At 37.3% G+C, this 26,556-nt stretch overlaps 2 protein-coding genes and 1 pseudogene across 2 annotated transcripts in view; 2 read left to right on the top strand and 1 right to left on the bottom strand.

Moving 5' to 3' along the window:
* The window catches only part of Kiaa2026 (KIAA2026 ortholog), a 92,790-nt gene extending 84,978 nt beyond the window's left edge, over positions 1-7,812 (top strand). Inside the window, exon 10 of the mRNA XM_048806803.1 lies at positions 7,802-7,812. The gene's annotated coding sequence lies outside the window, so the exon portion shown is untranslated. The remainder of the gene's footprint in view (positions 1-7,801) is intronic.
* Positions 7,813-9,164: 1,352 nt separating this feature from the next.
* Positions 9,165-26,511, bottom strand: Mlana (melan-A). Its single transcript, XM_015492860.2, has 5 exons — positions 26,292-26,511; positions 24,671-24,772; positions 19,817-19,913; positions 11,549-11,662; positions 9,165-10,109 (listed from the first exon to the last, which is right to left on the bottom strand). The coding sequence occupies exons 2-5, from the start codon at positions 24,745-24,747 to the stop codon at positions 10,041-10,043; spliced, it is 357 nt and encodes a 118-aa protein (XP_015348346.1). The 5' UTR covers positions 24,748-24,772; positions 26,292-26,511; the 3' UTR covers positions 9,165-10,040.
* Positions 14,013-15,963, top strand: LOC125617889 (annotated as a pseudogene).
* Positions 26,512-26,556: the final 45 nt, after the last annotated feature.

The raw sequence follows: 26,556 nt of genomic DNA on the forward strand, positions 1-26,556 counted from the left end.
GCTTACCCCAGATGTTTAATTTCAAATTGAGGTATTGGTTCATAGTGACTGATTTTCCAAAATGATATATAAGAAAATGAATTTTTTTTAGTTTAGAATAAAAAGTGAATATGGACACCAGTGCTCTTTCCATTTGTTTTTATTCCAACTACAGAGACATTATATTCTATTGTAAAGCAAATTTGGGGGGGCTCAGCTGATTCTCAGGGCTTGGCTTTGTAGCATTTCTAAATCTGCCTCATTTTAAATAAAAGGTAGCTTTTATATTTATTATCTTATTTGAGATACCGATTATATGTACATTTTATTTATATTGTTAAGCCTCATCACGTGGAATTATAATTTGAAGTTGAAAATGTTAGGAAGAGTAGACTTAAAGACTTCTTTTGAAACTACATCAAAATGATGTTATCAAAGTGGAGAAGGCAGTGGGAATATTCCTGAAAATTTGCTCCAAGGTCTCAAAAATGTATATTTGTGCTCTAAGACCACCCTACATTTGCCAATCAAGTCTATGCTCTACTCTAGTCTCTGATTATTTAAAAGACCTTTGGATTTCAGGGGTGGGTGATGGTTAAAGTGCATTGTGTAGCACATAGGTGGTGCTCAGTTGTAAATGTATACTTGGCCTTTAAAAGAAAGTAATCTAGAGCTGTTCACCTTTGGTCTCAAAAGCATTCTCTAAACCACTTTCAGAAATTAATTTGCTGAATTGCTCATGGCCTAACTTTAATCCCAGTGAAGGGCCTAACCTAAGTTATCACTAAATCTGTTGTAACTAAATTCCTAAATTCAAAATCCTAAGGCAGCCTTCAAAGCTCTGTGTGAGCTGGTGAACCATTAAGAGTGAAACCTCTACTTAGGGCTTTAAAAATTCTTCAATCTGTTCCTGCCTGCCTCCCCTTCATTTTAATCTATTCTCCCCACTTGTTTACAACACTCTGGTTTTTAATTTCTAGAAATTTTGAAACACATCAAAGTCTTCCCCACTGTCCTCTTGAACTTAATGTTTCACTACAGGTACTCACTACACGTTGCAACTTTCCTTGCCACACTCATGCTATTGTAGTCTGTTGTGAGGAGGACATAGCACTTCTTTACCAGTGTAATATAATTATTTGCTTGCAATCATTTAATATCTTTGTTTTTACAACCTCATCAATCATCTTTATCACCCCAGCAGCTGGCACATGGTATTCAGTATATATTTTTGTTGAATGAGTGAGAAATCTAGATAGCTTCTTGTATTAATTTAAGGTATAGTTTACTTTTTAAAACTAATAGTCCCTGTTTTTCACTAGAAATTTAAATTAATGGATGTACAGATTGAAAAAGCTAAATTTCTTGCCTTTGCCTTCAGCTTCGTAGCTCATGTAGTTATCTGGAGTCTTAGTTAATGAGTACAAAGCCTAATTCCCCAGTTCTTTGTGCTCAATGTTATCATTAAGTATTCATTAAAAGTCATCTATAAAGAAATATGTATAATGAAATACATATAATAATGTATAATGAAAGAAAAGTTACCACAGTGCTACCTAAAAGGGTCATAGTACTAAAGGCTTTATGTCTCTACACTAATGTGTCTACTACAGTAGAATTATGCCAATTTGGCATAATGTGGCAATGTCTTCCATCAGTATCATTTTAAATACTAAGTTAAAACATGCCAACTTCTGATGTGTTAGCTCTTCCCTTTCCTCTAATTTCCTATATTTCTAAGTGACTTTTTAGATCCCTGTTTTAATTCCAAGCCTCTTGTATGTAGTAAGTGACATCAGTAGTTTTATGATTAAAGTAATGATGGCTATAATATTTACACAAAAGGTCAATGAAAATGTTTACTTGTTCAGTAGAACATTTAACTTAATAAAAGACTGAATTTGGAAAAGTTTAATATTAAAAGCTTGAGAAGGTGACAAGTTCTGAAAGTAACCTAAGAAATTTTGATGGGGATTTTAACTATCCAAAAAACTTATACTATTATAACTTAAAGATGATAAACAATTTACCTGAAGTCATTCCAGAAGCCATTTTGCCATCATCTGAGTCTGAAACCTCATTGTGGCCATAGAGCTTTTAATTATCCATTTATTCTTCCTCATTTATTCATTAGGCATTTATTATATATGATATGGTGCTTAGAGATGCTCAAGGTCATGGCATAGTTTTAAAAGTTCATATGAAGAAGTGCTAGAAACTCAACAGGGCATATTTTTAATGTATGTAAAACATAATTTAAAAGTAATTAACATGAAAGTATTTTCCAAAATTGTAAAAAGTCACTCTACACATTTACTGAGAACTATATAATGTAGAAGATAATGAGTAAGATCCCATTCCTGTACCCAATAGAAAAAAGAATAAAACAAGTTAAAAGTAAATATCAGAGGAATGAACTACAAGAGTTCAACAGTGAGTTGGCATTTGTGATGGGACTGAAAGTTTGTGCAGAACTGAATCTGCAAAGACAGTCTCAGAAAAGCTCAAGGAGCACAAGTAATTGAGTTTGAATGGAATACTATAGATTAAGAGGACCAAAGGGGAATGATTGTAAAATAGATTGGATGATACAGGAGTAAAAAATATTCAAAATTAATATGAACATTTTAATATTTATTGCATGTCAATTATACTGCAATAAAGCTGTTTTTTTAAGAAACTGCATATATATGAAAAAATCTTATTTCTAATTACAATTTTTGCATATATATTTAATAATATTTATGCTTAGCATTACTTCAAAACTGCAGTAGCTACTATGGGTATTATTATTTAATGTTTTAATATATTACTGTAATAAATTTATTTTTTAAAAAAATCAAAATTAATTAGGAAAGCTACCAAAGTTTCTGAAGAAAAGGTAGTAGCATTCACATACAAGATGGAATAAAGTTACCTTGCAGTATCGCTATGAGAATTGATGGTCTTAACTGATTGATATGTCTCTCCCTGGTCATAATGAAATAATTTATGTAAAATATTTGGTTCAGTGCCTAGTAAATAATAAATGGTTATTCTATCATTCATCTGATGGGGACAGGGAACCCAATTAGGATATCAGGTGTGAAGATTTGATATGTGGTAGTAGAGGTGGCAACAGAGAGATGAAGAAAAAAATAAAACTTAAGAATGAGAATAGAGAAAGGGATTTTAAAAAATATTTTATTAGTTGTTGATGGACCTTTATTTATATGTGGTGCTAAGAATCGAACCCAGGGCCTCACACAGGCTAGGCAAGTGCTGTGCCACTGAACCATGACCTCAGCCCCAGAGAAAGGGACTTTTTAAAGGAAAACTTTTGACTGTATAAAATTTAGAAACATTTAGACAACAACAACAAAAAAAAAGTCATGAGCAAAGTGTTACCTCCCCTAAATGTATAAATATCACTAAACTTATAAAAATACGAATAGATTTAGTTGATATTTGTTTGTTTTGGATGAGGTTACTGTTTTTTAAACAAATTTACTGAGATAAATGGTAAGTTGACTTTACAGTGCTATAACAGTTATTTTTTAACAGTTTATAACTCATATAAATAAATGGTCTTTATTTTTTATTTACCTGTCTCTCCCTGATCATAAAAACAGTTGTAGTGTAAATAATAGGCAATTTAATTTTAAATATAATATTTATATGCATCTAATTCTGAGGGTCTAATGAAATGATCTAATAGCCATAAAAAGTATTATTAAAACCATACAGAAGCTGGGTGTAGTGGCACATGTCTGTAATACCAGCACCTCAGGAGGCTGAAATGAGGATAACAATTTCAAAGCCAGCCTCAGCAAATTAACTAGACCCTCTCCTAAAAATAAAAAGGGCTGAGAATGTAGCTTAATGGCAGAGCACCCTTAGTTCCAATCCCCAGTACTAAAGGTGAAGAGCCATTTTAGGAATTATAATTTTATCAGACTTTAAGTAAGTTTAGTAGCAATTAAGAAAAATAAACAGTTAAACCAAAAAGAGATTACATTATATTTAAAGAAAAGAAGTGTCCTCCAGTGGATATTGGAAGTTGGTTGTAAATATCAAACCTGCAGTGACTCAGGCACCTGAGCCCTCACAGCTTAACTCTACACCTTCCTTGGAGAACTGATGATCTAAGGAATTCTCTAATGCTTCATATGGAACAGCAGGAACCACTTCATGAAACCTGAATTTAAAGTTTGTTTTGGTCAATTTTCTCTTGTGATCATTTGCTTTTCTTATGATTTGTCTCAATCAGTTAAGCTGCCAACCAACCAACTTTCTTGAGTTTTTTTTCCTCATTGCAAGATGACATTTGTATACATTTATGAGGTACAATGTGATGTTGTGATTTATGAATATACTGAGTAGTGATCAACATATCATCACATTAAAGTTTTATTATTGCCTTATGAGTACATTCAAAAATTCTTCTATCTTGAGATAGATAATACATTATTGTTAATTCACCTTACTGTGCTATAGAATACCAGAGTTTAATATCCATACTATATAAGGAATTGAATAACAAATAAGCCAGTTTTTAAAAATGGGTTAAAAATCTGAATAGACATTTCAAAAAAGGCAAAATACAAATGGCAAACAGATAAAATGAAAATTGCTCAATATCATTAGTCAATAGAGAAATGCAAATCAAAATCACAGTGAGATAGTGCCTCATCCCAGTCAGAATGCCTATTCTAAGAAAGCTGGTAAGGCTGTGGAGAAAGGGGAACACTTATACACTGTTGAGGGGAATGTAAAATAGTAAGTACAGGCATTATGGAAAAATAGTATGATGTTTTCTAAAAAAAATTTAAAAAATAACTAAAAGTGGAACTACCATAATGATCCAACAATCCCACTCTAGGAATATGCTCAAAGGAAATGAAATCAACATGTTGAAAAGAACTACTACCCTCCCATGTTTCTTGCAGCACTATGCACAATATCCAGGCTCTGGAATCAACCTAAATATCCATCCACAGCAGATTAGATCAAGAAAATGTCGTACAGCCAGACACAGCAGCTCAGGAGACTGAGGCAAGAGGATTGAAGTTCAAAGCCAGCCTCAACAACTTAGTGATTCCGGCTCCCCCAAAAAGATCTGGAGATGTGGCTTAGTGGTTAAGTGCCCCTGGGTCCAATCCTTGGTACCAAAAATAATAAAGAAAATATGGTACATATACACAAAGGAATACTATTCAGCCATTAAAAAACCATGAAATCCTGTCATTGCAACAAAATTGATGGAACTGGAAGATGTTAAAGGAAGGTATATGTTTAATTTGTTTTTCTCCCCCCAAAATTGTGAGGAATTCTTTTACATTTTTGCAAATCTCTTTAATGTTTGGTTTAATAGAAAAGAGTTAGATTCCCATATTCTTCATTCAATCTGTTATATGTTGTTTTGATTGAAGTACCATCATTCCTTGCTATCAAATTCCATGGATGCTCAAATACCTTATATAAAATGGTATAGTGTTTGCAGATAAAATATACACATCTTCCATATACTTTAATTCATCTCTAGGTTATTTATGATACTTCATACAATGTGAATAATTGTTATACTGTATTACATAGGGAATAAATTTTTTAAATTTTTATTCTTTTTAGATAGTACAATCTATTTTGATATGTTTATACAAACATAAATATAGCTTATTCTCATTAGGATCCCAGTCTTGTGGATGTGCATGATGTGGAGATTCACTGTGGTGTATTCATATATGTACATAGGAAAGTTGTGTCAGATTCATTCCATTGTTTTCCTATTCCTAACCCCACTCCCTTCTCTTCTTTTTCTTTTGTCTAATCCAGTGAACTTCTATTCTTCCCCTCCTGCTGCCCTTTGTTATGGATTAGCATTTCAGAGAGAACATTTGTCTTTGCTTTTTTGGATTTGGCTAATTTCACTTAGCATGATAGTCTGCAGATTTATCCATTTACAGGCAAATGTCATGAAGTCGTTATTCTTTATGGCTGAGTAATATTCCATTGTGTGTGTGTGTATCACATTTTCTTTGTCCATTCATCTGTTGAAGGCCACCTAGGTTGGCTCCATAGCTTAACTATTAATGAATTGAGCTTTTATAAACATTGATGTGGTTGTGTCCCTGTAGTATGCTGATTTTAAGTCCTTTGAGTATATACCAAGGAGTGGGTTAACTGGGTTCAAATGATGGTTCCATTCCTAGTTTTTGTTTGTTTTTTGAGGAATCTCCATATAGTTTTCCAGAGTGGTCGTACCAATTTGCAGTCCCACCAGCAATGTATGAGTGTACCCTTTTCCCACATTCTCACCAACATTTATTGTTACTTGTATTCTTGATAATTACCATTCTGACTGAAGTGAAGAGAAATTCCAGTGTAGTTTTAATTTGCATTCTCTAATTGCTAGAGATATTGAAAATTTTTTCCATATGTATTTTTTACCATATTTCTTCTTTTGAGAAGTGTCTATTTAGTTCCTTTGCCCATTGATTAATTGGGTTATTTGTAATTCTTGGTGTTAAGCTTTTTGAGTTTTTTGTATATCCTGGAAATTAATGCCCTCTCTGAGGTGCAGGTGGCAAAGATTTTCTCCCATTCTGTAGGCTCCTTCTTCATGCTCTTGATTGTTTCCTTTGCTCGAGGAAGATTTTTAGTTTGATACCATCCATTTATTGAATCTCACTTTCAACCAAACTCTTCCGAGAAGCTAGGCTAATCTGAGTAATTTAGTGAGACCCTGTCTCAAAAAATAAACAAGAACTAGGGATACAATTTGGTGGTAAAATGCCTTGTTCAATTCCCCTTTACCAAATTTAAAAAAAAAAAAAAAGACAAACTCCACTTTGCAGTCTACGATGATACTTATTTAGTTTGGAGATCATTCCTTTGAACTGTGATTCATTTGATTTTCTTAACTTTTTAAATAGTCCTTATTTTTCTCCCTCAATCCTTTTCAAGGAAATGTTTAACAGCATCAATGTATTTCTTCAAATTGACCTTTGTTTGGCAATCTAGAGTCTCTCAAATTTCTGGTTTTCTCTTGGTCTAATTGCAAGTTGCCACCAGCAGTGTAATCTTTTCTAGCGAGGGCAGGCAGGGATCATCTTTGGTATTTTTTCCCCAGTGGCTGTAAAGGGCACTATCATTTATAACCTCTTTAATTCATATTTTCAAGTTGTTGGACTTTTTAAAAAAATGTTCCCCAATTTTCCACATTCTTTCTTTATTCTCACAGCTTCTTGGGAGAGCAGTTTTAGATTTTCTTAAAAAAAATGAGTATTTTCATTTAAACCATCAATGGGGGAAATCCCTCTGAAGTTCTAAATTTTAAAATGCTTTTGTCATCACTTGAGATTGAGGAATTTTTGATGCCTCTTTGAGTGGCTGGGCCCTTGAAGTGAAGCCATGAAATGAAAGGGGACTATTTTCTGTTCTTTTTAGACAAAGTCTACAGTACTCTAAAGTGTCAAGTGGACCTGTCCGGATATTTACTAAATGCTGCCAAACTCAATGTTTGTAACTTCAGAAGAGGTAACTAATTAACTAGTCTAATCTCACTAACTTAATTTGGGCAGAAAGTCTTTTGGCTAGTTTTTCCCCTCCTTAAATTATGCCTGCTGTTTTCTATAATAACTACATCAGTATCTCCAAAAAAAAAAAAAAAATCCAGAAAAGTTTGAACGTTGATTCTAGCATCAGACAACACCATTGAGGATGGTGGAGGAGGAGGCAGATGAGGTTCTATAAAACAATGCTAACTCTGTTCCACTCACTTCACAAATAGGAAGTGGGATTTATACAATACATTTGGGTAAGTGGAAAACACCAATCATAGGTAGAGAAAGACCAGTCATGAGTTCTGACCAGGCTGGTCCCCACCTGGCCCTGCAGGAGGCCTTGAGTATTAAAGTATTGCCATGTTGTCCCTCATTCTCTGCCCCAAAGCATGTCAGGGCAGAAAGGTGGGGCATGCTGCAGTTGAGGATTCCTGTACCCATGTGCATAGGGAGGCTCATTCTGAGTTCAAGTTTCCTTCAACAGCAGGGAAACTTGATCCTAACCTACACAAAGGTCACAAGGATCCCCCTTCCATAGGACTCCCCTCCTTGTTTCTCTTTTCTGAGTTCAGTAGCAGGTGTAGGACACTGAAAGGCCTCAACAGATGTAGGAATAGCCGTGGTTTTCCTTATTAGAATGTCAGTGGACATTTCATGAATTTTCTATGAGGCCAGTTAGTTTCTCCCTTCAATCTAAGCATTCCCAGTTTAGGAAGACTCTCCTTCAGTGGTCACTACCCAGGCTCCTTGCGTCATTTGACCTTTCCATCTTTAGCATGTGCCTCCCAGGATTGCCCTGAACCTGGTTCCCAGTCCAGGAAGTTATCTGCAGACGTGAGGCTTCCCCTGTGAGGAGAGCTGGTCTTTCTGAATCTTGCACTTCTTTTTCCTTCCAATAAAATCTCACTCTCACAGTTTTTCTCTGGCGGACTCAGCCCAGTCCCCCATGTCCATCACCTGGAACACTGTTTGAGGGACTCTGTGAGAACAGACCTTCAACGTGCAAAGGAGTGGACCATCAGTGGGTGTCAGTCTGGGAGTCCTGGAGAGGTCTAGGACTCAAGCCACAGGTCCCTCTGTAGATGTGGAGGATTGAAGCTCAGGTGAGACCTTCCAATGAGGGAAGGAGATGGCCAGATGCCTAATGAAGTTTTCTCTATTTGGATTTTTTTTTTTTTAAAGAGGGCAGGGAAGGGGAGTATTATCAAGTGGTAAGTCCTGAAAGAATCAGGAAAAGGCAGAAAAACATTTTCATATTTTGTTGAATGTCATTTTTTTATTATTTTCCTTCAGCCTAATTTCTTTGGTTAATGTTATGCTTATGTTTCCAGTGACACAAAATGATTTTAGGTGGTTTAGCAACTCAGCATTAAATAACAGTAGATCACACAGTGATAAAGCCATTGTTTTAAAACTTGCAAACCTTCTGATTATGTCAACAGCAGCCTGTAAGTTTTCTCTGACTCTTGGTAATCTCCCTCTTTAGCCAAGAAAGCAGGTCTCAGGTTCACAGCTTTCTACAACCATCAGTGTCTTCCTAGGTTTTAATAAAAATAATCTGCTTTTATTATCTTCATTTTTATAGTTATCCTCTGTTTATGGAAAATGATGCTAGTTTTCCATTTAAGGTAGTGGGTATAAATTTTGACCAAATGTTTTATTTAATGTGCTAACTAAAAAAAACTAGATAATAAATAGTGTGATATGTGAACATGCAGAAAAGCAAATTGCACTGTTGCTATACAAATAATGATACGGCTCAATAATCTCTTATTCTTTATGGTTTCTTTTGTATGTTCTTGTTTGAGAGATTCTGGAACCTGAAAATAGCTAAACTGCCATGGGGACACTTAAGACTGTACACAGAGTCAAACTTTAGTGACTTTTGCTTATTTAAATCCTTAAACCACTTTTTGGTTTAAGAGAAGATTCTTATCCTTAATTATGATAACATTGACCCTTAAAGTAAAATGTAATTATAACTTCATTATATATATTACTGAAGGTGGGGATCTTTTATTATATATGAAGCGGTGTGGCTGACATGGTCCAGATCAGATAAGTAGGTCCTTCAGTTCTTAGTTTTAAGCTTGTAAGTGTCCTTTGTGAGCAGGCTATAACACCTGCCACAATTCTCTATACATTTCATGTTGGTCAAGAGGTTGCTACTTTAAAAATCTGAATAAAAGTTTATAAGTTAGCCGAATTTCAATTAAAAAAAAAATAGATAGTCCCAGAACATCCACTTGAGTTCTATTATTCATAAAATAATGGATTTAATAGCATTACTACTAGTACAGACAGTAGATATTGATGAAGCCTTTCCATTTTAATATTTTTCATCATTTCCTCACTTGATTAGTACACTGCTAGTTGTCCTGTTAAGAATTTAACACTGGCCTATTAGATATGTACATTGTTGTTCATTTTAAAGTAGAACATTAGATGTCAAAAGTAAGTTAAAGCAAAAGTGTAAGGGAAAGCATTTCAGCACTTCTCAGATGGCTTTGCTGGCTCTCAGGGTGAGTAAGGTGGAGGTGACGGTCCTGTAGAAAGTTTCTCATAAGCAGGAGGAGCCTCAGAGACCTGTGAGAATGAGAAAGGGAGAACGTGGGCTTTGGCAACCATGTTTATTTCTGGGGAGGCATTAAGTCAAAAGAGCATCATGTTTATATTTCTGCTGCAGACTGAAACTTCTGAGTGTTCACATCTAATTTCCACCCAGTTAGGTAAATATATACATTGAAACATTGTCAGAGAGAAGGATAAAAAAAAATAGGACTAAGGGGTTTCTCAAAACCTGAAAGTATACTTATACCTGGATAATTAATGTCAATAGAAGTCCCAAGTCCTAACTAATGAATACTTGAACTCTGTTTACAGATAATATACACTGAATCTTTACCACATAGATCTTTGTAGTTGTGTCCAAAGGTACATTTATACTACCAACTGAGCAAAAATGTGTCAGTCCGTCATTTCATGCTCAACATTCTAGGAAATGTTGCAGAGTGGAAAATTGAGGCACAGAGAAGTTACTCACCCAAGATCATACAACCAGTAAGACATGAAGCTAATTCTCAAATACAGTCATTTGGCTCCAGAGTCAGTGCTTTCAAGCATTATGTTCCATTGCTTCTCTACCAGTACCATCTAATAGAAATATAGTACCAGCCACATATGCCATTTAAAGATTTCTAGTAACTACATTTTTAAAGGCAGATAAAAATTAATCTTGATAAAATAGTTTATTTAACCTGCCATATTAAAACAGTCATCTCAACATGTAATCAATAGTAAAATCATTAATGATTTTCATATACTCTGTCTTTGAAATAGGATGTGTATTATAGTATGTCTTAATTCAAATTACTGTTCCAAGTATCCATAAAAATGCATGACTAGTGGCTACTGCATCATTAAAGCACAGCTCTATGCAATTAATATTAGATACTTTTTTCCTCCTCTCTGTGTATCTACATTGATGAAAAGGGCAAATGTAACTAAAAACACAACCTACAACATAAGGATATTTTATCTAAAACCAATTTCTTCTTTGGGTCTTATGTGTAGGGCTCTCATTATTGACCCTGGAAAATCTGAGTATGAAAAAATACAATTTAGCTGGGCATGATGGAGCATGCCTGTAATCACAGTGGCTCAGGAGGCTGAGACAGAAGGATCGTGAGTTCAAATCCAGCCTCAGCAACCAAGTGAGACCCTAAACAACTTAGTGAGACTCTGTCTCTGGGGATGTGGCTCAGTGGTTAAGCACACCTGGGTTTAATCCCCAGTATCAAAATAAAACTTAAAAGATATAATTTGGTTTTTGATTTATGATAACTCATTTTTATTGTACTAAAATATGCATAACAAAATTTACCATTTTGATCATTTTTAGATCTACATTTTAATACCACTAAATATGTTCACTCTGTCCTTGCTTTTTCAATAGAAATAATTTTGTTCAATAGAGCTAAAAGCAATCATATGGAAAAATATCCAGATGCATGATCTCAGCCTACCTGAGGATCACAGTTTTGGTTTTGAAAAGACAGTTTGCTGTCCTGATGACCAAGCCCTTCATATGGGCATCTTTCTCTCAAGTTAGTTTGAATTCCAGCATGAAGACTTTTGTCCTGCAATAGAAATTCATAAAAGTGAATGAGCAAGAAATAACTGAGTCTGTTAAATAAAAGATGAGGCTAAGTCTTAAGAATAGGTTTTAATCGAGGTTCTGCAATTTATTTGCTCTGTATCCTCAAGCTAGTCACTTTACTTCTCTGAATTACAGTTTTTGCATCAGAAATAGGAAGATAATACCACCTATCTCTCAGAGTTGTGGGAATTAACTAAAGGAAAAGCATTGGTGAAGTGCTTCACACCAGGTTGGTAACCTAAATATTTTTGAAGGAAAGGAGAAGATTGAATCTATAAAATGAACCTCTTATGAAATTGTCTTTAAAATGAAGGTGAAATAAAGACTCTCTCAGGCAAATAAAAGGTGAGGGAATGCATTGCCAGTATACCTGCCTTGCAAGAAATGTTGAGTTCTTTAGAAAGAAGGAAAATACAGACCAGAAACTCACATCTACATATAGAAAGGAAGAATATTGAAGAATAAATGAAGGTAAAGTGAAAACTTATTTTTTTATTCTTAATTGATCAAACATAGCAACTAGTTAGAATAATAACAATGTATTTAATTATGTATTCTTATATAAGTGAAATGATGCAACAAATGAGAAGGAAATACTAGATGATTTTGTTAGGATGAGGTATTCACATTACCTGTAAAGGGGACATGAATTAAAAATGTATATTTCAAACTATAGGGCGACCACTTAAAAATTTAATTTTAAAAGGTATATACTTAGAAAAGAAAGAATCATATATGAAATTCCATATATGCTATCATATAAAATGTTCATTTAAAACCACATAAGGCAGAAAAAGAATGGAAGACAAAAATAGGAACAAAGAACAAGGACAAAAAATATACAAAACAATAACATATATAGTAGATACTGATCCCAACTATTACCAATAATCACTTTGAATGTCAATGGTTTAAATGCATTAGTTAACAGATTAGATTGTCAATGTGAGTCAAAAACAAGATCCACTGTAAAAGTCACATGTATGTGGAAAGTAAATGGATGAAGAGAGATGATATATCATGCTAACACTAATCAAAAGAAAACAGGAAACTGAGAATAATGACAAATGCCTATAAGTCCAGCAAATTAGTAGGCCAAGGCAGGAAGATCAACAAGTTCAAGGCCAGCCTTAGCAACTAAGTGAGGCCCTAAGCAATTTAGTGAGACCCTGTCTCAAAAAATAAAAAAGGCTGGGGATGGGGCTCAGTGTTAAAGTGCCCCTGGGTTAAATCCCTAATATTGGAGTACGGGGAATAATGGGCACACATATAATCCCAGCAACTCCGAAAGCTAAGGCAGGAAGATAGCAAGTTTGAAGCCAGCCTCAGCAACTTAACAAGACCCTGTTCAAAATTAAAAGTTCTGTGGATATAGTTCAGTGATAGAGCACTCTCACCTACATGCACGAGGTCCCGAGTTCAATCCCCAGTACCACAAAACAAGAAAAGAAAGTGGAAATTCCTATGTTAATTTCATAAAGAGCAGACTACACATAAAGTCATGGATAAAAAAGGCATTTCACAATGATAAATGGATTCATTCTCCAAGAAGACCTAAAACTTAACATGCAGACTTAATGACAGAGCAGCAAATACACAGACAAAAACTGATAGAACTTCAAGGAGATACCACTGAATCCACTATGTTTGTGGAGTTATATTTGGAGACTTTAACATCCCTCTTTCAGAAGTGAACAGGTCCAACAGGCAAAAAGTCACTAAGGACACAGTTAAACCCGTTAAAACTGTCAATCCACGTAGATATGATAGACCTAGAGTCTAGATGCTACTGGATGCTCTTGTCATCCAACACAGCAGAATATACATAGTCTCAAGGTCACATAGAATTCACCAACATCAACTACATTCTGGACCATAAAACATATCTTAACATATTTAAAATAATACAAATGAGGAACCATGCATAGCGGTACACACCTGCAATCCCAGTGATTCAGAATGCTGAAGTGTAGGATCTCAAATTCAAGGCTAGCCTGGGAAAGATTCTGTTAAGAGAGATCCTGTCTCAAAAAAAAAAAAAAAAAAAAAAAAAAAAAAAACTAAAAGGGGCTTAGGATGCAGCTCAGTGGTAGAGCATCTCTAGGCTCAAACCTTAGTACCACACACAAAAAAAGATAGAAATAATGCAGTTCTCTCTTACATTTCAACAGGATTTATCTAGAAATCAGCAAGATAGATAATCTAGAAAAATGGAAAGATAACCAATATGATTCTGCAACCTGTACACTCAGAAAATGAGAAATTATATCCCATCTGATTCAAATGTATGATATGTCAAGGTCATTGTACTGTCATGTGTAACTAATTAAAACAAAAAACTAATACAAAAAAAAAAAAAAACAGAAAGATAGCTGAAAAATCCCCCACCCCTGCAAATACTTGAAGAATAACAACACACTTCTACAAGAGAAATTTTTAAGTACTTTGAACTAAATGAAATTGAAAACACAATTTATCAGTTTGTGGGATGCAGTGAAAGTACTTACCTGAAAATTTATAATATTAAATGCATACATTAGAAAAGAAAAAAAAGATCTAAAATCAATTGCCTAAATTTCTACCTTAGGAAACTAGAAGGAAACCAAATTAAATCCAAAACAAGCAGAAGAAAAAAAGAAAAAGAAAAAGACCAGAAATCTATGAAATTGAAAACATGAAAAATATAGAAGAATTTTCTCCACCAAAAGCTGTTTCTTGGAAAAGGTCAATAAAGAAAGCCCTTGAGGCAGGGTAAGTAAGAGAGAAAAAGAAAACACAAAGAGGACATTACTAAAGATCTCGTGGGCAGAAAAATGATAAGAAATACTGTGAACGTCTTTATGCTCACAAATTTGAAAACCTAGACAAAATTCACTAATTCCTTGAAAGACACAATCTTTCAAAACTCACACAAGAAGAAATAAACCATGTTAGACCTATATTCATCATAAAAATTGAAAAAATAATTAGTAGCCTTCGATAACCGAAAGCACCTGGCCCAGGTGGGTTCACTGGTGAATTCTACCACACATTTAAGAAAGAAATTATTCCAATTCCCTATAATCTGTTTCATAAGAAAGAAGCAAAGGGGTACTTTCTAACTCATTCTCTGAGTGTGAGTCAAAAACAAGATCCACTGTATTCATATTATTGCCTTAATACCAAATAGTATTGCCTTAATACCAAAGCAGGACAAGAAAAGAAACTAGTTCTCATGAACATGGATTCAAAAGTCCTCAAGAAAATATTGGCAAATCACACTCAACAATGTGTTAAAAAAAAAAAAAAAGTTAGACACCATAAACAAGTAGATTTACTCAGGTATACAAGCAACTTGGTTCATGTTAAATCAATTCATGTAATCCAGCACATTAAGAGGCTAAAGGAGAAAAATCACATGGTCATATCAATAGATGTTAGAAAGAGCATTTGACAAAATCCAATACCTATTCATGATTTAAATTCTAAGTAAACTAGGAACAGAGGGAAATTTTCTCAACTTTGCTAAAGAACATGTACCAAAAAACATAGCTAACATTATACTTAATGATGAGAAACTTAAAATTTTCCCACTGATATCAGGAACAAAGTAAATATGTCCTTTCTCACCACTCCTTTTCCACATCGTACTGGAAGTTCTAGCTAATGCAACAAGAAAGGGAAATAAAAAGCATACCGAGAAGAAAAGAAGAAAACTGCCTTCATCAATTATTGATGTCTTTTCTTCTAAGTCTCTGAACTACCATAGAATAGGAGTGTGATTCACTTTCCCAGTTTACTACCCATTCTCTGCATTTCATTCAAACTCAGTGTGCATGCTAAAATGCAGATTCTGGCTGTGGGCTGGCGGGCTAGTGGGATGGCAGATGAGGAAGAAGACCCGACCTTTGAGGAGGAAAATGAAGAAATTGGAGGAGGTGCAGAAGGTGGACAGGGTAAAAGAAAGAGACTTTTTTCTAAAGAATTATGATGTATGATGTATGGGTTTGGGGATGACCAGAATCCTTACACTGAGTCAGTGGATATTCTTGAATATCTTGTCATAGAGTTCATCACTGAAATGACTCACAAGGCAATGTCAATTGGAAGACAAGGTCGAGTACAAGTTGAAGATATCGTCTTCTTGATTCGAAAGGACCCAAGGAAGTTTGCTAGGGTTAAAGACTTGCTTACCATGAATGAAGAATTGAAACGAGCTAGAAAAGCATTTGATGAAGCAAACTACGGATCTTGATAATTTTTGTACTTCATGAAATTTCATTATATTCTGTGGAAATCATATATAATAATTGTATATTTTGTTCAGTAATGTCCTAATATCTAGGCATGTAAATGAAAGATGGAGAAACAAAGTTTTCAGCCTTTATTTTCATGTCTTTGATTTTAGAGTGATCCTTGAGCCTTTAATTGCCTGCCTTTACATGACTATACTTGAATTACTTACTGAGTTTAATGACTACATGTAAGTTAAAGTACCTTACAAATTATGCAGTTCCTTCTGACTTTTGACTATCTAAAGGATGAAGTAGTATTTATGTGTTAGGTATATTTGTGCCATTATAAGCTATACTATAGCTGTTTAATATGTGAAATCTAAGTGTCATTTTGACTGTGACAGCTGAGACATATGCCTTACATATTCTGAAGTTTTTAGACAACAGTAGTCTGAGATGTTATTAAAGATAGTGAACTGGTTTTCTTTTAAGGAGATGATATTTGAAACTACAAGTTTTTGTAAGAATGTTTATGTGTCTTAAATGATAATTTGTTTTAATATTTTCTAAAGAGTGATTTTTTTATTTTTATTTTTTTAGAAACTTAAAAGTTTCATGTTGATGCTTCCATGTTTAAAGACTTTTTTGATTTAAAACCTTTTGGACTTAAGTTACTTTTTAAGTTTTAGAACTCATTTTCCCAATCATCTACTTTCAGGAGCAGGAATGGCAATGTTTAATGAGCTAATGGTAGGATAAGCATTTGGGGTAGTGTTTTTTTAACATATTTGTAAGTACTTGTGGAAATGTGTAGTTGACTAAAACTGTGTGTAGCTACAAAAACCACTTTTGTAGTTCACAGTATACAGGTTTTGTGTGAATTTAGCTTACTGCATTAAATTATTGCCCTTAGCTTAAAATAAGGATTAAAATTGCATTTAAAGAGATCACTGAATGTTACTGTTTGTGAAACTAAGCTTTTTGATTCTACTTATAAATAGTATCTATAAATCAGTACCTGGGAAAATTTTACTTTCTTAATCTATTGATACAAGGAATAAAGTATAAAAAATTAAACAGAAAAAAAATAAAATGCAGATTCCTGGATCCCACCACCACAGATGTTCCCCGATTTTGCATTTTAGTGAGAATTCCAGATGATTTCAGTGCAGGTGGCTCCTGACCATGCATTGAGAAACCTAATACCTTGAGACAGGAATGTAAATTGAGCTGTCAGCAAGGGCATTGAAATTCTAATCCACAATTCAAAAGTATTATGTACTAAATTTCCAAGTGAAGATGTAAAAAAAGTATGTATAAAAACCAGGTCCAGTTCCTCAAAAATTATTTCCCACTCCCTGATGTGGAAACATGTTGCTGCCAGAAGCAGTCTTTCCTTTCGAAAGGTGATCTGCGGGGCTCAAGGGAATTGTTAACCAAAGGAGAAATTTTTGGTGATCTAAATTTTAACCAACCTTGCTACCATACTGTGGTCAATGGAAGTTGTAAATTACACATTTCAAAGCCAAGTAAGGGTCACTGAAGTCTCAGGTACCCAAAGCTTGTGTTTACTGTCATTTATGTTCTTCTGCTTTAAAATAGAAATAGAATCACTGAAGAGAAAAAGGGAGGTAATTATGTACTTAAATTGCAGTACTTACAGCACCATCTTTCATAATTTTGCCTAAATATCTTAGACTGCTGATTCCCAACCTCGCTCTCCTAGAGACATGAAAGTCTCAAAACAAGATTTTAATGTTAATTTTAAAAACAAGTACGACAGCAATTTTTTTAGGCACTGGAGAAATCAAGGAATTCAAACACAACATTTTTTATCTCATGAAAATTCCAAGCCAGGCATGGTGGTACCCACATGCAATCCCAGCTACTCAGGAAACTGAGGCAGGAAGTTGGCAAGTTTGAGGCCAGCCTAGGAAATGTAGCAAAACCTGTCTCAAAATAGTTGTTTTTTAAAAAGGTCTGGAGCTCAGTGGTACAGCCCTTGCTAGCATGTGTGAGGCCCTGGATTCAATCCTCAGTACCACTCCCCCAACACCCCCCCACATACCAATTTTTTTTTTTCAGAAATTCTTTGAATCACTGATTTAATCCTAGAGGAATGGAAATTGGACTTGGACCTTACCAACCAAAAATGTTCACAGTATCTGAGCACATGGCAATAAGATTCTCTGTTACTCTTCAAATTGAATGAATTTAAAATGAGTGTTGAAGCGGAAAGGAGAAAAATCATTCTTTGTGTTCAGTTACATCAAGCTAATAATTGCAGATGGTTAGGAAGTATGTACCAACATATTAAGTTTGTGTAGCTATACTCCTTGAAAGATTAAACCATTGTGGATTTTTAAATACAAATATATGATGAAGCAAAAACAGAAGAAATAAATATTAAATAAAAACTGATAAACTTTGTATTATATCACATATTTCTACCATGTCTAAGTGTAGAATAGAGCTAATGAAGCTTGGAGAAATTAAAATCTAAGGTTGCAAAGTAAGTCAAGGGTAGGCAATGAGACCAAATACTGATGCCACACAACTGTGTGACTGCTATGTGCCAAGCACTGGAGGTACAGTGTCCTGGTTCATAAATTGGGGGGAGAAGGTAGCTGTGAATGGGTGGAAGAGGCAAAAAGTAAATAACCAATTATAGGGTTATTGTCATTCACTCATGCTAGAGGTACAAATGAAATTCTATGACAGAAAGCAAAGTCCCTCTATTAAACTGTAGTGCAGAGGCACTTGTCACACGAGCCCCAGTCCTGTCACTAACCTCCTGATCCAGTGTTGATTTGCAGTCCTCTTATTCAGACTCAGCACCTTCTCCTCTTTCCCACTGAATATGAACACAACTAGAGGGCTCTGCTTGTGATGTGTCAGACCCCAAATTTGCCCAGTTTTTCATGGTTTGTATTTGGAAAAACACTGGTAAGAAGGGCATTAGGGAAAAGAAGATACAAAACTGCCCAGTGGCTTGCCAAGGAAGGAAAGTGTTGGAAGGTGCATCTCTTGCTTTCTCCTCCTTTTCTTCATACTGCCAAGCTGTAGACCCACACGCACCAATCCTGCACTCGTTCACACAACCTTTGCTGAATAAAGAATGGGACTTTTCATCATCTTCTGTAAAGACAATACTTTCCCAAAGTTTCCAGGTGTATTAATAAGAGAGGCAGAATTACAATTATAGACTCAGTTGATGTTTCCCACTCGTGGGGAAGAAGCACCCAGTGCCAGAAGAGCAGATAGGGTTGTTGTATTAGCATCCTGTTTGTTGGGGTAACGAAGAAAAAGATAACTATTAAACCAAATTGATCACCTAAAAATGGAGCTTATTAAAAATAAATAAAAATAGGGATGCTTTGAACTGCTGAGAGGAGGATGGTCTTCTCATTGCACTGATGCCCAGAGGGGTTTTGGATACCCAGGCTATGTAGTAAGAAAGTTAGGAGAACCTGGAATTTCCTAGGTTACCCAGGATGAAAGATGTAAAAGAGACAAGATAGGAGAAGCAGTCCACTACAGGGAGTAACAACCAGGGAGAATATCCCAAAGCACTGGTAAATCTGAGGAGTCTAATGTCCTGCTGTTCAGGTGATCACAAGCCCCTTTCTATGTGCCCCCACTGAACACTATACTCAGCTATTCATGGCAGTCAAGTTCTCAAGTTTGCTTCAAGTACAACCAAAGAAATTGTGCAAGTTCCTGGTTGGAGTTCATGCCTGGGCAGAAGGAAAGGAAGAATTCCCAGAAGTATAAAGTATGGAAAGATTAATCAGATGCAGGAATCAAAGCTAGAGATGATCATGAGAATGTTTTATCCCTTTCCCCAAAAATTCAGAGAAAGGAGCAGAAAAGGAGTCCTTGATCTGAAAGGATCCCCCAGCAGTGGGAACTCTACCAACCGTCAAGTTTCTGTATCCACTTCGTCTTCTACAATACCAGCAGCCGATGAGCAGTGAAATTCCCAGGATCACTATCAGGAAGCCAATCCCTGCAGCCCTGGCCCAAGAGATAGACAAGTCCAACTTGGCACAGAAACATTATTTCAGATTGTAATAAAATATAAATCACCCTTCTCTCTTCATATGGGCTTTAATAGCCCAGAGAAGCACCTCTCAGTCCCCAGGCAGTTTGCCATCCCCAACACAGGGCACCCCCACCAGGCCTTCAGCTCCTGAATCAGAGACAGGTCCCAGCCTAGGAGCCTCTCAGGTGTGTACTCACAGGACCACTGCTAACTGCATGGCCCAAGCCCCCAAGTTCTAGGCACAGGAAGTGCCCTAGCAGTTGATCCTCATGTGGGTAATATGTCTATTGGAGCATAGTTATCTTTTCTTCTCATCAGGACTGGTTTAAAGCATTTTCCCCAACTCAGTCCAGAAAAAGGAAATATAAATTAGCACTAACTGAACATCTACAATAAGTCAGGTGCTGCACTGAACATTCTACATGCATTAGCTTTTTTAATTCTCATAATAACCCTGTAAAGGTGGATGCCACTTCTCATCCATGGTTATCCAGAGATAGCAAATGACAAAGCTACCCGAGGCCCCATACTCTCCCCGCATCCCCTGTGACCCTGGGGAGAGGATTCTAAGCTAAACCTAGAACAGAGCTTAGTTTCTTAGGGAAGGATCTGATCCTAAGCATAGAATGCCAATCTGGGATTAAACCAGCCTAGGGGCCCTGAGTCCTGTGACCCCCAGGAAGCCTTACAGTTACCATGAAGGCACTGGAATCAGGGCCTGGGGCTGTCACTGCCTGCATAAGATTGTCAGTTAACTAGCATTTCCCTGATTTTCCACACAACAGCCCAATCAAAATTGAGAGTACTGTGTGTTATTTGTGGCTATAAACTTGCTAAAAAAGGCTCTTTGGATCTGGGTGATCTACAAGAGACTGAGCAGCTACAGGAGAAGCAAGATTAAACAGAGACTTCTGGAGAGAGTTCTGCCTAGTTCCTCCTGCCCCACCACCTTCAGCTCCAAGCTACTGAGGTATCAAACAAGTCCTGTCCATCTCCAAAAGGGATGCAGAGAACCAAACAATTGCAGAGCTTATGGAAGCTCTGACCCAATTATGGAGATCAATCTACCCATTTTCTAGATCATGAAGCTGAGACCTATCAAGATCTCTCAGCATCAGCATCACTACCACCCTAGTGACTCCTGTACCATCCATCCATTGAGTACTAATTTGTGTCTGGCTCCATGCTAAGCACCCTGCAAATGTGCTTTCATTTTATCCTCACAACAACCCTCTGAGGTAAATATGATGTTTGTTTTATGGCTGACATCAGGCTGGTACAATGCTCAAGGTTGCACAACCAGTAAGTGGCAGACTCAGCAATCATAGTAACTGGCACTAGTCACCCAAAGAAGGAACTTTAGAATTTAGGCCAGACCCAGGTTTGCAGTCTCCCAGGCCAGTGTTCTTCCTGCAGAAATCACTCTCTCCTAAAATGAAGCTGTCACAGGAGTGTACAAAGTGCTCTCATGACTGGAGGCAGCTGATCAAATTCCCAGCATGTCTGTGCTCTAACTTTACCCTGTGAGTTCCCCTAGAATGTTCCCTAGAACAGAGAGAACTCTGTTCTAGCTTTTTATGCACAGTCACACTGTATTCACAACATTCCCAGGTGACTGAGTGCATAAAACACAAAGAAACACCAGAAGAACCCACTGCCCATCTTAGCAGGGTTCCCAAGTGTCACCCAGATACCACCACCTGCAGCAGAATTAGCTGAGATTAATTTAAAAGCAAGCTCTGTAGATAATTTATGCCCACTCAGTGTGGGATCCCTTATCTACTGAGGTTTCAAAGCCCTTTTGGGGGTTGCCTACTTCACATTGTTCTTCCTCAGTCTATCTGGTGGTGGTAAGATTGTGAGAAGGATAAATATTCTCAGAGAATCTCAGAGACTTGTTGCTATAGTACAGCTGTCCATGTTTCCCTATCTCCATCCACCTGTTTACAGGAGGTCAGCTGAGGGTAAGTCCTGACATTGGTGGCCTTATGCAGAAGTGATTAGTCTATAATGTCGTTCTATGTACTCAATGGTTCCTGCCCACACAGACTGAGGTTAAGAAAGTCACTTTGTGGGATCTTTGGTCATTTGACCTTCATACAGACAGCAAAATGTCAAAGGAAATGGCATTCTGCTTGTGCAAAGACCACTCCCACACGTAGAGGTCAAATGGGGTTTTGTGGGTTTTGTTTGTTTGTTCACTTGTTTTTAGGGCTAGAGCCTGAGGCTCCCCTGTGTTCTCAGGGAAGCTACCAGAGAATCCACCTGACTCTGCATCAGTCCTTTGTTCAGGATGCAAGACAGAAAGCTTAGGCCTTCAGTTAGAGACTCCTTTATATGATGATGGTAATAAACTCCATATGACTTTTATTAAGCTGTTGTTCCCCAACTTCAAACCCACCTTTCTATGCTCTTCCTGAGGTGCTGGAGTCGAATTCTACAAACCCCACTTCTCTTTTGCTCATTGGCTCCCATTAGCACCTAGAGGGAGTCCACTAGACTGGAAGAGGAAGAAGGGGATGTTCCCTCCAGTTAGCATAGCCCCAGAGGCAGTTCTTCTCACCATTAGTTCCACTCACCAGCTCTACTTCTGCCACTCCAGGACCAGGCCTTTTATGCTTCTCACTAGCTGATCAGTGCCCACCACAGAGGTCTGAGCATTTAATCCATAGGCCCTTCCTCTAAGTTCCTGAAGCCCCAGGACCAACTAAGCAGAAATCCTTCCTCAGAACTGTGGGTCCCATTTCTGTGGGGTCCCTTCTCTCTGTTCCAAGTTTCGATGGCCCCACACTTCTCGTTCTTTACCCAGCCCCAGGGGTGGAAGCAGCCTCTGCAGTTCCTGCCTTTGGGTCCTCTCTGGGTCTCCTTTGCTTCCTCAGGCCCAGCACCTGTTTAACCAGTTCCTTATACCAAGGTTGAAATGCCTGATTGGTTTCTGTCTTCCTGATTAGACCCTGAGAGCAATTCTGTTTGGGCTGTGGATGCCACCTGGCCACTAGCTTCCCCAGCTGGGAGAGACGACACTGTGAAGCAAAAAACAGCTCTTTTCCAGCCTACTGAGCTGACCATTTCCAGCCTCCAGCCTTTGGCTTCACAGTAGACATTCTGATCTCTGCCCTAGCCTCTTGTTGGATGGGACTGTGCAAATATTTGCCTCTGCTGGCCTGCAGCATAGTGCTTCATAGGCAAACAAACCTGGATTTAAATCCCAACATCATGGCCAGATACACATTTCCAGTTTTCTCTAAGACTCTCCTCACATACAGCACAACATAGGGTGAGCATCACCACATGGTGGGTGAGCAGAGGATGCCTGTCACTTGAAAGGAATGGCCCTAGCCTTCCCTTTATCTCCCCCTTTCTATTAATGAGACACAGAGATGATGACACACCGTTTCTTAGAAAAAGCAATGTCCAAGGGGAGTAATCAGAGAGAAGGAGGCTGGCCAGCTTGAATTTCATACACTTGGACTACTACATGGGAGATTAACAAAATTACATTTTATTTGTTTATTTTTATGTGGTGCTGAGGATTGAACCCAGTGCCTCACGCATGCTAGGCAAGCGCTCTGCCGCTGAGCTATAGCCCCAGTCAGAATTACATTTTAAAGAAGAGGTTGTCAAGTCATCTTATAGTAGCTGAAATAATATCCTAAATAATTCCATGTGCAATTTACCTTCTCCACCCTCCACTTCACTCTAAAATGAGCATATTTTTATTTTTGGGACAACTTGTTGAAAGATATTACCACCACCCCCTTCTTTAATTGACCATATAGGGAGTGAGAGACTCTCACTGGGGTCTTCAGAGGAAATGCTCCCAGCCTGAATTATTCCTTGGTATCTGATAGATTCTTCATCTTGCTTGTTCCTGATAATTGGGTCTGTTGAAGATTTTTCAACAGCTGTTTCTAAAAGTAGAGATTTCTAGGGAATTTTTAATAGACCACATAAAAAATGGTCCAAATAAAAGTCTGGCTCCTTGTCCTGTTGGAGTCCCTGCTCAGAGGGTGGAGCCCGCCCTTCCACCTGGACACCCATTCCTTCAGGGGGTATGTCCTGCAGCCTCTGTGTTCCCCTAACAGCACTTACACTTGCTGAGATTAACTCTCAGTGGATTGTGAAAACTTTCAAAGGTAAGAACAGTGTTTTGGGCTGGTATACAATGCCTAGCACTTGGAAATGCTAATCATATAAATACTTATTTTTAATTAACTCATAATACCAAACACCCTTCTGTAGGATAAGGCTATGATGCAAAGGTCATGGACACAATCTTCATCCTGAAATCAGTCCACACACCTGCACCTCATCCTCATGGGCTCTTTGGCAAGTCAACTTTATTCTGTCTGCAAAGCACCTTCAGGAGCCTGAGTGGAGTTGAGAGAACAAGGTTTGGGGGAAAAAGCATCTTGATCCTGGGCAGGTGTTTTCCAGCTTGGGAACCTACAGCTAAGACCCCAGAATGTAGACAAGAATAGCAAGATGCCTGGGGGGTGGGGGGGAGAAGAACAGCAAGATCCAACTTTTAGTTATTCTTATCTCCCTTCCTGTTTGGCCCAAGAGAAGCTTGAGAGAGCCCCTTATAGGACCCTAAGGTCTCCTTTTATTGTCAGGGTTTTTACTGTCTGGGGAGATAAACACAGGGAAATGTGTACACAAGCTTGTGTAGGTGGAAGTAAGCAGTCTGGCAAATTGAAAATCCTAGTGGGTCTTGTTTTGAACTTACTCTTCAGTTGTAATGTAAGAATAACTGTGCCCCTTCCTGAGGTTACCATAGATGAAGTGAGCCTCTTCTTGTGGCATCTTGTGGGGTCACGGCACAGGACACCTAACAGAGAGGCACATGGGCATCATTTAGTGTATCTAAAGTGTTTTTATGCGACATCTCATAAAGATCCACAAAGACATTGTTGCCAGGTGATGGGAATTGACAGGGGGACCTTCTGGTTTTTCTCTCTCTGAGAGGATTTGTATCTACTTCTTTCACTAACATTCAGGACTTTAGAAAGTCCCTTCCACTAATGGAAAATTAAGCTTGAAGAAGAAACTACACATGAAAGCCAAAAATATTTCAAACTAAGTTATTATGGGGGTGGTGCTCTTCATTTGTCTTCAATTTGACTCCATACATAAACTTATAGCAAAAAGAAACAAAACACATTTCTATTCATTCTCGACCTTCCCTGACCTAGGACACTAGTTAATAAAACAAGACTTTAGTAACTCTTAGTAACCCCTACATTACCCACCTGAGGTGATTAATGAGTTCAACTATAATTTTTTAACTATAATTTCTAGTAACTCTCCAGAATTACTATTTTATATCATTTCCTGGACTGGACAGTGGCTAGGATGAGATAATGTGTATTTCTCAAAGCATCCCCTGCTCAAGCTGGGCCATGGGTGTGTAAAGCAGAGCAACCAAGCATAGTGTCTTCCAACTCCACCCCGCACATGTCTTAGCTTGCCCTGTGCATATCACTCAAAATAAGCCAAGGAAGCTCAGGACTTGACTTTGTCTGACAATTTTTTTCCCTTTCACCTAAACTAATTTCTGCTTCCCTTTAGTTCACAACTCATGGATAGGGGTTAAAACAATTTTTTAAAAAATATTGTAATATATACAAAGAAAAATAAGAAGTTCATGAACTCATTAAAAACCAAGAATGGAAACTTCTCTCCTTACTATTGTGTATTTTTCTTCCCTTTCGCTGTTCTGTGAATTTCAAAGTCCTGATCCCTACAGAGTTATATTAATGGGCTCCAGTTTGAACATCAGAGAGAATGAAGAGCAGAGTGGGGGTTTTACCATATGACTGCTTTCCATTGGGGGCGTTTTATGTGTAATTTGCCTTTCCCAGTAGTAAAAAAGAAATTATAGTTGAACTCATTGATTACCTCAGGTGGATAATGTAGGGGTGAATGCTCTTCAAAATTATAGACAAGAAACCCAATTAATTCTGCTTAAATTTTTTTGTACATCTATACCTCAAGCTCAGAGCCTCAAGAAACAGTACAGGGACAGCAAATGCACCTCATCCCACTCAAACATGAGATGTGGTCCTGCAAATGGCAGGAGAGTACATCCAGGCAGGGAGCTGCTAGTCACCAACAGACTGTCCTGCACTCCAGGAATAATCACTATTCTCAAAAGTTGCAGAGGACAGAGAGAGAATCTAGGAAGAGACTGTGAATACCCAGAAGTTGGAGAAGTACACATGTTGAGGAGAAATCCTGTTAATAATTAACCAGGTAGGCAATGAGGACAGCAGAGAGGTCCACCAGCATTTCCCAGGCCCTGTTCTGGAAGAATAGGACACAATGACAGTGAAAAGGAATGTCCTTACCGTCCCTGATGAGCTAGTCCTTCGCTTGCTCGCTGGCTGTGTGTGTGAAGATTGCTTCTCTGGCTCTTAATCTTTTTAACATTTTTTTTTCTTTTGCCTTGGTCTTGAGTCCCATGATAGTCACGGGTTTGAATTCCTGACGGGTCGTCTGTAATTGCTTATTTGGCATGAAAGAAACAGACTTCATTACACCTTCAAAAAAAACCACAGCTCACTGTGGCCTCTGTTTTCCCCAGTTTCAATGCTTCATCAAATGACTGGGGAA

Source organism: Marmota marmota, unplaced genomic scaffold (genome assembly GCF_001458135.2).
Source record: "Marmota marmota marmota unplaced genomic scaffold, marMar, whole genome shotgun sequence".
Taxonomy (NCBI): Eukaryota; Metazoa; Chordata; class Mammalia; order Rodentia; family Sciuridae; genus Marmota; species Marmota marmota.

Bases quoted from the DNA above. Each gene is read 5' to 3' on its own strand.
- Mlana (XM_015492860.2), bottom strand. From the start codon at position 24,747: ATGCCACAAGAAGAGGCTCACTTCATCTATGGTAACCTCAGGAAGGGG. The intron at 19,914-24,670 runs GTAAGTTCAAAA...CTCTTGGGCCAG, and splicing joins TCTTACATTACAACTGAAGA to GGCTGCAGGGATTGGCTTCC. The intron at 11,663-19,816 runs GTTGGTAGAGTT...TTTCTATTGCAG, and splicing joins GTGGATACAGAAACTTGACG to GACAAAAGTCTTCATGCTGG.